Here is a 13,190-nt window from a genome sequence, read left to right as displayed (position 1 = left end):
ATCTCCTGCCACAAATTTAGCATTGTAAATTTTACCTCCAAACAACCCACACTATTCATCTCTATATGGGAATATTCTGTGAAGAATAGCTGCTTATCACTTAGTATGGTGAAGGTCATGAATAACTGACGTATACGTCATGCATGGAACAAAATAGAATAATTGTATCAATTCATATTAATGAAAATTTTTATCACTACAACAGAAACTGAATTGTCGACTCATGCGGTTAGGCTTACAGTAATTTTTGTTCCATTGAACACATTTTACTCACTTGGTAGAAGCATTATGCCCCTAATTCATTCATTTGAAACGAATGGATTAGGTTACCTCAGGCCAGCATTAACTTTGGACAAACTTTCATTCAGGTTGCTTTACCATATTCAGCTTTTCTCTGGCTCTAACTTAAGACAGCACATTATGAAGTTCCTCCCTATTGAGGAGAGCATGGACACACAGTTGCACATGCCCAATACTGTAAGTGTGTGTTTAGGTCCTAAAGATTTGGCTGGGATTTGGGTGTTTTTTGACTCTGTGTATACAAAACAGAACCTTGAAGTAAAAATGGTTCTGCAGATTTTCCATATTTCAGACAAATACATGCCTTGCACTCCTAAAATCAGCAGAAATCATATAGGGACATCCTCAACCTCAAGGAGAACAGTCATTTTTTTCTGCTGCAAGGGATTTTAGAGTAGAGTAGTGAAACAAATAGAATAACTGAAGTAGTAACAAGGGGGGGGAGCAAAGAGGGGGACATATTTCTTTAGGAGCTTGTTCTCAATTTGCATCTGTTTCTACATAAAACTTTCACAAATTTTATCTTAAATTTACAAGTTAATATCACCTTATCATCATTATTCCTATTACAAAGGCACTTCAGAATAGGAAGCTTGTTCAAAATAGTGTTTAAACAAGCATATTGTTATTGAACTGTTAATCAGTGAAAGCCAGCATGGTTATCTGATTCAGCCTGAACTTTTGCATGTTTTCTTGAGACAGCTCTGAGATTGTCTTCTAAATCTGTCAAAGTCAATAAAAAAGAGCCTGAGCATTAAAAACAAAAAACCTGAGCAAAATATATGTGGCCTATTTTTGGCAGGCAGAAAAGGGAAAGTTTTCTTTCCTTTTTTTTTTTTTTTTTTTTTTAATATATTTTTAAACAAAACAACCCCCTCACAAGACAATTCCATGTCCCAAATCCTGAATGAGTACTTTGCAAGCAATCACTATTCACTGGAACAGCCAAGGTGGCAAGGAGGGGACAGGCTGCAAAGTGTGGTGCAGAAGGAGCTAGAAGCAAAGTACAGAGCAGGGGCATTTAATTGGCTCAGACAAATCCTGAAAACTCCCAGTCACGGACCCAACATTTCAGCTGCTGTGGAAGCAGCACTAAGGCGATCCAAGATAAAGCAATCCCAACCCTTCCCTCTGCAGCACGCAGTCCAAGAGACACAGAGCTCAGAGGCAAGTGTTTTGAGTAGAGCCATACTTTCACCTCAACTGAAACTCTCCAAAGCGCTACCCCATTTTCCAACACCGGTGTGCCATCACAGCTTGACCAGATTAGTGCCACCAAAGTTTGTTTCAGCTCAAACCAAAGAACTACAGGCCACTCTGCTGTAGGCACGCACAGGCCCACCCGATAAATCCTGTCAGCGCTGGGTATGCTGCACTGCCCATGTTTTAACAAGGCCGCCACTGAGACTGACAGTGCTCCACTGCCTAAAACAGACTTTTCAGCTGTGAAGTTGGAAGATGTTGAACATTCAACAGGAATCACGTACATAAAATACATTGTAAGTACTTGAAGCTACAGTTCTAAAGTGGCTTGGTGAAAAGGAAAATAATACCAGATTAATTTAACTTAGGGATAATATTAGGAAAAGAAAGGTTTGCACTGGAGTGTTCCATTTGCAGTCTTTTCCTCTAAACCTTCACAGTGTAAACTGCAGTATCTTAAAATCTTAGCATTCACACAAAGCCTTAATGTTAAGGAACAAGCACATGTCAATATGCAAGAAAAAAAAATCAGTGCTTTTAAAAGCTAATTTAGTCCTATTTAGTGACCTTCAAGCGTGCAAGCAACCACTTACTGAGAAGTGCTGAACACTCAACCTGCAATAAAAACAAAGAAAGTAGAGGGCAGTCATGCATGTTGGCTGCCTCACAGCCTGTAGTGCATCTTCAAAACCTGTTCATATCTACATAGTTTTCATCTACCTTATTATAATTACATAAGTTTCTCCTTTTCAAGTGCTTAAAGCTATCGATAGCCATCAACGTTTACTGATTGCTATCAGTGAAAATGAAGACTTAAAGAAGTACTATGTAGGTGACGATAAATGCTCATTTCTTTTCAAACATATTTAAACCAATACTGAGAACATGGCTGCATTCATACTCATGTTCCTAAAAGCATGAATATTTACTCAATGTAAAATGTGTGTTGACAGCTTTCTAAGTGTTTTTCTGCACATGCATTTTCCCTTCACTAAAATCAAAATACCTAAGACCGTTTTTCCCCTCAAAAATGCAAACTGTATTATGCACTAGTTACTTCAGGTAAAAATCATGAGGTTGCACTGTACCATTTCAGCCTTGCTTACAACATAGCTTTTTAATCAAAAGAGTTAAAGCTTTTCCTTACTCAAACCTCCTCCATCAAGGTCAGAAGCCAAGTGAAATCCTCCCCCTGCTCTTTCTTTTAACCCCAGCCTCTGAAGCCATTGGTTCTTCTTTCTGAGGATTTTGCAACATTCATATGCCAACCCAAAAAACTTCAGTTTTCAGATAAGCCAGGACAATCCCTTTTTATTGCTCCAAAGACTGAAGCATGCCTTAGTTCAAATGGCAAACTGCCTCCAAGACAATTTCTGATTATGCCCACCCTTGAGAAAAGATAAAAGCCAGGAATAGTAGATATTTGCTAAGAAGAGTTTTGTCTAATAACAGACAACAGTGTATTTAATTAGCACTGGACTACACACCAAAAAGGGTTCTGACATACAAATAAATATACACACAGATACGTGTGTGTGTGTATAAAAGTATATATGTATATGTGCATGTGTATATATACATATAGCCCATGTGTAAGCATGTAACAATGTAGGTGAAAGTATCACTACTGCTACTGTAATGTATTTGGCTAGAAAAGAATTCCTCTATGATGAGAAATTTAATTACATTTCAGAATTAATTTCAGTTAACTTTATATGTAAATTATTTTGACTTTCATGTACAGATGTGCATTAACTATCACAATATATATTCCTTTTTATTTTTAGAATCTCTTCATATGATGAAAACGAGCCTACATCAACTAGAGCAAACATTTACTTTAGATGAATTGTGATCTGTACCAATGCTAAATAATACCCATGGGGGAAAAAAAAATACAGAACAGAAAGTACACACTATACCCCAGCTTCTTTAGAAGTGAATGGGATCAGCAAATCTACATTGTGAATTGACTACACAAGACTGGAAACAGCAATTTAATCAAAATACGAGAGGCAGAGCTCATCTGCCACAGGTGGCTCTCCAGTCTACCACACTCAGTGCTGTTCAAAGTCTTGCTTCAACAAATTTGTACTAAGCCAAGTGCAGTACTTGGGTTTTTGACACGTTCCTCAGAGTGGTGCTTCCGGAGAACCAGCATGGCTAGGGAAGCCAGTGGGAGGATGCACTTGGAGCACTGGGGCCACAGCTGCTGGAGAACAGGACTAAAAGCTGAATGGCAGTGGGACTGGAGAATGGGTAGAAGTTGATAGTGTGGTAGCTACTTCAGTATTTTGCGTTTGTGTGGCTAAAAATTCACTTAAGGTCTCACAGATTTGAAATGATCATAATGTTTAAGAAAATTATACTTCCAAATCAAGTAAACAGAAACTAAACTAAACCACCCTACAGGTGTTAACAGAACCATTTATAAAATGCAAATTTTCTGGAATTTAAAGCATCATTTAGCCAAATATGCATGCATAAACGCACAAAGCAGTGTTAAAATTTCTGATACAGTCTCTCTCAGAAAGAGGAAGAAACAGAACTAAAAAATTTCTTTGGTTCTAACTTTCTTTTCAGTAGGAAAAAATGCTTGACCTGTAGAGTTGCACAGAACACTGTAAAGAGTCTTCACATGCTTTCTCTTTTACTTGTAAGAGCTGCATGCAGTTGTTATTTTTCAAGTATTAGTTTTCCAATTCATTATTTCTTTACTCATGCTGAGATTAGAAAGACACAGAATTTAATGAAAACAGGATATGACTGCATCTCCTATACTGCATGATGTGGAGTAGTCCCTTCAAATTTCCAGTGAACCATTAAGAGCGAAGCTTGGCATCAGCACAGAATTCTGCTCAAGAAATGTCTCTCCCCTCACTGCCCCAGTTCTCCACTCCCCAGCTGTGCCAACACAGCTGCTGCTGCAAACACGTGCAGGGGACCCTCAGCACAGCCAAGAAGCAGGAGCCATGATGTGTAGGTAATCTTCAACCAGTGTCTCCTCAAAGCACACACCAAGCTTCCAGAGAAGGGACCTTCTTTAGCATAGTTCAGTATTGCCTTGTCCTCAGAAAGACAGTTCTGGTTTGACCTTCCTCGTACCCGCTCAAAGACCAGAAAGCCCACTCGACGTGCCTCTTCTGCCTCTGCTCAACAGTGCGAACAGCCACCACAGATGCAACTTAAAACTTGTGCCAGCAGACTTAGGAAACCCCTCTAAATCTCTCACTGAGATGGGGGACCTCTTCGCACAGTTTTTTTTCTATTGCAAATGGACAACATGACACCAGAATTGAAGGCAAAGGGCAAAGGCAAACAAAAGGCATCAGCAAACAAAAAGCAGCAAAAAGACTTGATAGGCCTGTGACTTTTGTATAAAGGATGCTTGCTATGTGTGAAACTTTAGTGGAGATAAAATTAAAAAGGAAGCATAAAACAAACAAAAAATAGTAAAGTAACACAGAATTAGAGTTAAGTTGCCAGTACTTTTCCAAAAAATCTTTCTCACTGGAAGTCTACATGAATGTCATCCCCTCCCCCCCACCTGTATCAATTTCATAAGAACTCTTCTTGAGAAAATGACGAGAAAGTCAATCCTTTTTCTGACAGAGAAGCCCAGCAATAACACAGCTCCCTGCTGACACGGGAGAGACAGATTTAAAACCCTAAAATCAGAAGGGCAAACTGGAAACCTATGCATGGCCCTGATAGCCGCCTCAGCGTTTTAGTCTCTGTGTCTACAGACGGTCTTCCCCTTAATGCAAACAGAATGACCTGCAGGCAACAGAACAAGCATCTCAAAACCGGATGACTTTTACACAAGTTCCTGTAGATGCGAGTTGCCGAAATGCTAGTTCTTTTGAAGTTAAACTGCCACACTTAAAAGCAGGAAAAAAAAAAAAAGATCACTTTGGTTTAATACATGAATTCTGTTCTGGCAAAACACTAAACAAAACAAGATTAGAGCTCCCCAAGAGAAGTGCCGAAGTGCAGTTGCACCCCAGGGATGTGGCTGCAGACAGCCGTGCAGCAACGGTGACACCTACCGGTACCGCACCACCGACAGACCTCCCTCCCTACCTGCACGCCTCAGGGTAGCTTCAACCCATGTCTGCTGGTGTAAGAGGGAGAAGCATTACAAGCAGAATAGTCAAACCACCTCTGCACCATTTTCCTTCCAAACTAATACCTCCAGTAGAGATAGGAGTCAAGCTTGAAATCAAATCACCTAAACTATGCTCTATGACCTGAGGTTGCCTCCGTTTTCATACCTGCTGCCTCGCTCTGGCCTGTTTTTAGAAGTACTTTTGTGTTCCTTGTTTCGTGGCATTGACCACTACACAAGGGAAACGGCAGAACTGACGACATACAATGTTTAATGAGAAAGTGCAAAATGAAAAAAGAGAAAGAAGCCAACCCAGCTTTAATATCTTTTGGTCAAAGTGACTACAAACAAATCACCATAAGCAAAAAGCTTCAGAGAAGCAACTTGACAGAGCCAGTAATATAAAAAATTAACACAGTTTTTAAGGAGTTCAAATGTATAGAAGTTAGGTTTCCTTTATTCTGCAACTTTCACAAACAGCAACCGCAGATTACACATCTCTCACCACACTGCTTGTATTTGAGAAGTCAAGTCTACCCTCACACTGCAGAGGTTACTGGTGAGTTTTTCATTGGGATACAGGTTTATAAAATTTTCACTTTCAGTAAGGGCTCAATAGAGAAATGAAAAAATGAAAAAATAAAAAAGGAAATTTTGTTACAAAAACAAAACAAAAAGGCAAGAAATGAGAAACGTTTGTTATTTCTCTACTTGGCTTTCAGGGGTTGTGGAACTGAATTCCAAGTTTAGGTAAAAAGAGATTTAGGTGTAAGGAAAAGCAGAGTTTATTTCAAGCGGTAAGAGTGGTGACGTCTCAAATCACTTCTGGGACAAAGTTATCTTCTAAGGGAAATCTCCCTCTAATGTTCCACCTATACTTCTTCACACTCACATATGCGTAGTAACTAATTTTTTTTTTTTTAATTACACCTGAAATTAATTAAGTATTTTGAAGAGCTAAAACAGTGCCACCACAAAGACTACTATCATCCCAGGACATTTGGTTTCTTATCATGGGCAGGAGAATTACATTAGCTACACAGAAAAGGAATCACTGTATAATGAATAAAAATGAGCAGAAATTTTCAAAGGTAAGTCGTAACATTTGCCTTCTCTCAGAAATCTCACACCTTCCCCATTATTTGAAAATCCAGTAGGAATTTCTGAAATGGTTACCATAATATCCATTGTGTGACCTCTCTGTGGCCCCGCAGACTTATCAAGCAGTATTTTTAATAATAAGCTTATTCTGTGTCTGGGGTTATTTTTGCATCCCTCCCAGTGCAGGAGCCTCAGCTACAGAGCACAGGGCATGGACATGCCTCATTTGCTGCAGAAGCTAAAGGAAAGGCCTAAAGGCCAAAGAAAACATGAGGGTGGGAGAATGCCTACTTGCAACAGCCAGCTTCTGCTTTTTGCTTGTGCACGAACAGGACAGCTAAGAGAAATGGAAATGCACATGACTGGGAAGAGCGTTAGAGTCAGAAAACAATTGTCTTACATAAGAAAGGGAGACAGTAGAAGACCTGGAGCACAACTATATATTGTTGTGTATATTGTTTATATTGTTGTATATATTGTATATATCTATGTATATATGTACGTATATATTGTTGTGTATAAGAATACCTCGGAAAAGAAGCAGCTTTTTAAGCTGGCATTTTTGGAGCTTAGAGGAAAGAGACGTGCAGGAGAGATAGGATGTTCTAGAGTAAAGTGACTGAAGGTAAAAATCTCAAATTAGTATGGGTAACATTACCTCCAGGCCTACTCTAGAGATAAGGGACCACACAAGTGACCACTGCCTCCCCTCTCCTTCAACCCTCTCTCTCTCTCCCTCAGGAGGGCCATAGGCCTAGTCTATGACCACAAAGGACATAGGACATCTGTGAGAGACACAGATACCCACACCTCTGAGCAACGTTTCCTTTCTGTGAAATCACACGTGAGTACAAACTAACTCTTGGTGTTTAACAGCACGTATTTTTAGCCCTACAGCTTATTTCTTGGCAGTACAGTTTAAGCAAACCTAGATGTTTTCCTAACATCATGATTCAAATATATCCATAAAGCAAGCAACATTTTCAAATTGTTTTTGGCTAAGGTCATGTTTTGCAAACTTAAAATTGGTACCAAGTGAAGCTTACCTATTTTTTTTGGAATTTTCATCTTTTTCTCTTTTAACCCCAAAAATTCTTGTAATTAGAGCACTAAAAAGAAGTGTAGATGAATTTCTTACCTAAAGGAAAAAAAAAAGAACATGTGGTTTTAAAAATTCCTTTGAATTGTAATTTTTTTTTTTTTTTTTTAAATACAGCCACTAATGTAGAGTTGAAAAGAAAAACAGCTGAGTGAAGGACAGTGCATGCCTACTGTTCAGGGATTAAAGAAGAGAAACAAGTATTTCATAACATCTTTCCTCTTAATCAAGATGGTATTAACAGAAACTCAGATTTTGGAGATGTCTCTCTTTCACATAGGGGATGTATCTAGATTCTACTGATTAAAAGGATTCCACCCTATCCACGTCAAATCATAAAATGTTCTACCTTCACATTCCATATGGAATACTCTCTTATTAAAAAGGAAAGTAACAGGGAGAATGAATGAAAAAATGTACTTACAAGTTAGGAATACTGACTCAAAATTTAAAAGCCAGATGTGTTCTTATCTAGAAGGCAATCTTTGTCTCTACTTTTTGTCAGTATCAACACTTCACATTACAGAGAAAAATTCAAACAAAACCAAAAACTGTGAACAAAACCATGACTTTTTTTTTTTGCAAGTCTACAGTATTCTTTATTGTATCTTAAAATACTGCAACATGTGACATTCCAGCAACTGCAGTACTATCATTTACAAATGTAACCATAGCTTCATGGAAAAGCACCACTATAAATCCTGTTATATTATAGAAGCAAAATTAAGAATTAACTTACTGCCCAAACAGGTGACATAAACCCTAGAATTGCTGCTTGTATTCCATCTGCAACATATGGCATGATGTTTTCACCTAAACGTGTATCCCTAAACAGTGCCCGCAGGATATTTAAAGCATGAACCTGTGGAGGTAAGAGAAATACAGGAAAAAAATATAAATTCAATGAAAAATCTTAAACCTAATGCATGTGAATTACCTTAACAACATGTGAAACAAAAATAATCCATGTGCACGTTTACACCTTTCCATACTAAATACAAGAATACTAAATACAGAATACTGTTAAAACTAACAGATTAAAATGCCACAGCAGGAAACACTGTTAAAAAACAATTATGGTTTAAAAATATATTTGTCTAATAAATACAGTCCAGGCATTACAAGAGAAGGCCAGCATTCTTTTTTCCTTAGCTTATCATGGCTGTAAAAATAACTTTCAAAGTTTAGAATCATCTTTTCCAACATTCTTGACATGCAATAGATACTGTGAGAAAAAATAAACTACAGCTCACAGGAGGACAGTATTAAGCTAAAACTGACAGCCAGGGTTGCTTTACCATATGGAGAATTTTCTGATATTTCTCTACTCTCCGCAGGGGAAGGTGGTAATCTGTGTAGCTTCACAGACTTTGACAAGGCTACATAAATTTCTACCAGCAGAAGATCTGGCAGAGTCATTAGAACACTGTTAATCTTTGTGTTTGGAAGTCCAAGCCACGTTTTGTTGACAATACATTTAAATATTTGATAACCACATTTGAAAATAAAGATCTTGAATTTACAATTATTATGCATTCCAAAAACATATATTTAAGTTACAGAAGTTACTAATTGTGCTTAAAAATTACTCTTCATATAGTATTTTTACTATATAAAATATGGTTTATGCAACTCACTTGTTTACTCTAAAAGTAAAAAAAAAAAATGCTTGCTTGTTAATTTCCTTGTAAAAGTTTACTCATCTGCTTGTTTAGCAATACACTACAAGCAGTAAACTGATCACAAATTCAAAATGAAAATGACTGTATCTGTTATACTAGAAAAAACTATTATGTCCAATCCCCTTTAATATTTTATGCATTTGCAAATTCCAGCGATTCTATAACGTCTGCTTGTCAAAAGGTTTTAAAATCCAGCCACAGACAATAAAAAAAAAAAAAAAAACCTATTAAAAGCACTCATAATCTCCTTAATTGTTTGAAGTAACGCAAACACTTTTTTGACATTCGCCTTCTGATGAGATGCTGTATTTTACCTGTGGAATGACACTTGATGGCTCATTCAAAGGTGCAGCCAAAGACAGCAGTTCTTTCATGGTCATTTTCAGCAAATCTGTTTTGCTCTTCTTTGGTTCTGAAGCTAACAAAGCCTACAGAAAAGTTAATAGAAAAACCCTGTTATTTCTAGCCAGTTTTGTTTACTGCTAGTTCTGCTCCAGGTTTCTATATTCATCATAGTGCTGCCTAGCTTCTGACCATGACTGAAAAAAATTGCAAAAGCAAGTTTCAGTTTTAACTCTTAGTTTTGTTCAAGGCATTCTTAGCATTCAATGTTTAAGTAAGAAAACCGCTTCCGCACTATACCTCTGCTTACAGAAATTTCTTTGTATATAACAGAAAATAATGTAAGTTATCACACACATAATCAGAGTATTTATTACAGCAAAAGTATCTGCCATATTATACATGCTTGCATTTCCTACTATGGACAATTTTTTAGCCTAGTAACATACGTATTTAAGATGACACGGCCTGGCCAAAGAATAAAATCTGTTTGTCAAAACAGGATAAAATAAGCAGCACATTTTTGAAAGGAGAGAAGAGATGCATCCATCTCCAAATAGCAACAGTTTAATGGGTGCCAACATATCCAGCTGAGATGAAAATACTCTAATTTAATCCTTCAGTTCAGGACTGGAGTTAAAACAGTCTCTCGCTCTGTCCTAGCAGCTCCTGTTGAATTTGTCTGACTTAGCACAAATGGATAATCATAAATCACTTATTTCTAATAAAAATGATTATCCATTTGTGTTTTGGGGCCCAGAGTCTGTTCAGCATCAGTTCAAACAAGTTATTTAATAGTACATTACATTGCTTAAAAACAACCAAACGGAAAAACTTCAAGCCAAATGAAGTATAGAGGTTAGGCAGATACCCAGATGTAGTCAATGTCATTTTATCAGTGTCTTTAAGAATGGGAGAAACAGAGAGGGAAGAAAAAATAGTATTTATGAAGTATAAAGCAAAGATTCCATAACCTAGGAGCGCCGGAGCTGTAAGTAGCATTGTCCTACCATTTCCTCACCCCTTGATTGGAGCTGCACCTTTGTACTATTAGGTAGTCATATTTCTATTTTAAATAGGTCATTTAATATGTTCATAACCTTAAAATTACATATTATCATTAAAACAGATGTGTTCTACTAAAACAAGAATAAATGTCACAGGAAGCAGATGGCAAACAGACCACAATGAGTCTTGATTTTATGCATTAATAAAATAACCTTATTACAGTACTGTTAGCATATGCATTGCAATTTATATTTTTATTATCTAAACGCAACATGCTATTTAAGGCTTAATTCATTTTACTGAGTACTACAGACACGTTCAGAACTACCGGCAAAGAGTACCACCAAATTTCTTTACAATAAAATTAGAGTTCAGAAATAAATGACTTCAGACTAACCCCAATGTTAATTTCAAACCTTCTCATTATTTGCCTAGATTAACTTCATACTCTTCCAGAGCTGTCAGAACTGAGGCATGTGACCTATTTATCCTAACAGCTATGGTACAGTGGAAGCTTTGCTATATGGACTCAGCAACATAGGCCAACTGCAGACTACACAAATGTTTTCTGCAGTGGGATACTGTTGGGTCCACCTAGTTCTTGCATTGAACAGCATTAGGTTTTACATGAAAATTTGATTCAAAGATGTTTGTTCTTTCACATTTTAAGGATTAAGCTGGCTACTGCCCACTGGATTCAAACTTCATGGTGTGAATGGGGAAACCAGCAGACATGAAGTCACCAAATCTGTTTTGCAGACACTTTACAGATATAAAAGGGAAAATCTTTAACTGCTTAAGTTTAAAAGGAAAAACATCCCTAAAACCAATGCTCTGCTTCTGATCTCTGCTAAGTAGCGCGCACACATCTAGCAAAGCCAGGAGTAGGCTGTGACTGACAGAAGAGAGGTCAGACAGAAGCAGGCTGCCTCAACTTTCTCAGGGCAAACTCGGAGTGGAAAACAAGCAAGACGGATTACTCTGGCAGTGAGAGCTTGCTCCCAGCAGTCCCTCACATTCTTGGAACGTGCCCGAGAATATGCGTTAGCAAGTGGAGAAAGTTACATATCACGTAGTTATCCTGGACTTCTGTCTCAGAAAACTGGCTGAAAATTAAAATCGTGAAGGTCAATTTAGAGGAAAGCAATCGTGTCCACTTTAACGAAACAAAGGAATGGAAAGAGGTAAGTGTTGAGACTTCAATGTCACACCAACCAGTAGTGACTGACATCACTTGATCCTGCTTCACTACAGCTGAGAGGGCTTCTCTAGTTTTTTGTAGTATTTTCTAGGCCACCATTTTACAACTCAATAATTTTCTCTTCATATTTTAGCACCCTCCCACTTCACATGCAAAAAGCACAGACGTACATGGTAACAAAGCTTTACTTAATCTTTGAATTAATTTATTAATTTGCAGGGATTATTATAGTAGCCACATTGAGCCTGCAGCTCTCGCTTTAGAAATGCTCCTGGATCAACAACAAGCCAAAAATCTGTGCAGTCTTAAGAGTCCATAGGATTGCTAAACAGCATCAAACATGGCTTAATTACATTTGGCTTCCTGGTGGCACAAAGACTACCAAAATCTGCAGATAAAAAAAAGTAATTGCCCCAAAGGGGGGTGAAGTAGAAAATATATACATACTGACCAGAAGGGACATTAAAAAAAATGTATCAATTCAGGCATAATAGTAGTATTTGGTACCTGAATGTAGAACGGAATTCCCGCACTACGTCTGGTTGCGCATAACGTCGATGAAGGATCACAGGATTTGATTTCTTCTAACACACAGCTTAGCCACTGCTCTGGCATCTTGCGCAGACTCCTACTGTTGCATCTACGTGAAACAAACAAGAAACATGAAACAAATAAATAAGAAACTAGGACAGAGTCAGCGCAATTAGTGACCTTAAGAAACAGTTCCCTCTATATGTAAACATCCCCAAGCATATACACAGAATTTTTAAGAAATAAGATAAACTTCAAAAGGAATTTTACATTTTTCCAATGTTAATACAAATTATTTTAACCCTTCTTGTTAAGTGACACTGGGAAACGGTATTTCACTAGACAAAAAGCAGGACTCTGTCATTCAGCAGTGCAACTCTTCTCTTCAACCAAGACCTATTATCCTACTCTGGAGAAGAAAACAAAGACACATACACATCAGTTACTGTGTAGGAAAAGACACTTCAAAAACTCCTGTCCTTTTTGTCACATGGTAGCTGATGTATGATCCTTACATTAACTAGTACATACAACTGTATTAATAACCATACACAACAAAACCAAAGCCTCTCACAGTACGAATGGATTACGGAAATACCCCTGCAAACCTCAGAG

At 37.6% G+C, this 13,190-nt stretch overlaps 1 protein-coding gene across 2 annotated transcripts in view; it reads right to left on the bottom strand.

Annotated features, from left to right (window-relative positions):
* Nucleotides 1-13,190, bottom strand: part of THADA (THADA armadillo repeat containing) — a 169,210-nt gene that overhangs the window by 119,628 nt on the left and 36,392 nt on the right. For both annotated transcript variants that reach the window (XM_040553566.1, XM_040553567.1), the window contains exons 23-26: nt 12,552-12,684; nt 9,808-9,921; nt 8,551-8,673; nt 7,759-7,850 (exon numbers count right to left, since the gene is read on the bottom strand). In XM_040553566.1, coding sequence (XP_040409500.1) covers nt 7,759-7,850; nt 8,551-8,673; nt 9,808-9,921; nt 12,552-12,684 — 462 coding nt within the window. The remainder of the gene's footprint in view (nt 1-7,758; nt 7,851-8,550; nt 8,674-9,807; nt 9,922-12,551; nt 12,685-13,190) is intronic.

Source organism: Cygnus olor, chromosome 3, assembly GCF_009769625.2.
Source record: "Cygnus olor isolate bCygOlo1 chromosome 3, bCygOlo1.pri.v2, whole genome shotgun sequence".
NCBI lineage: Eukaryota > Metazoa > Chordata > Aves > Anseriformes > Anatidae > Cygnus > Cygnus olor.
The sequence above is the reverse complement of the archived record's forward strand: the minus strand, read 5'-3'. Positions and strand labels throughout refer to the sequence as shown.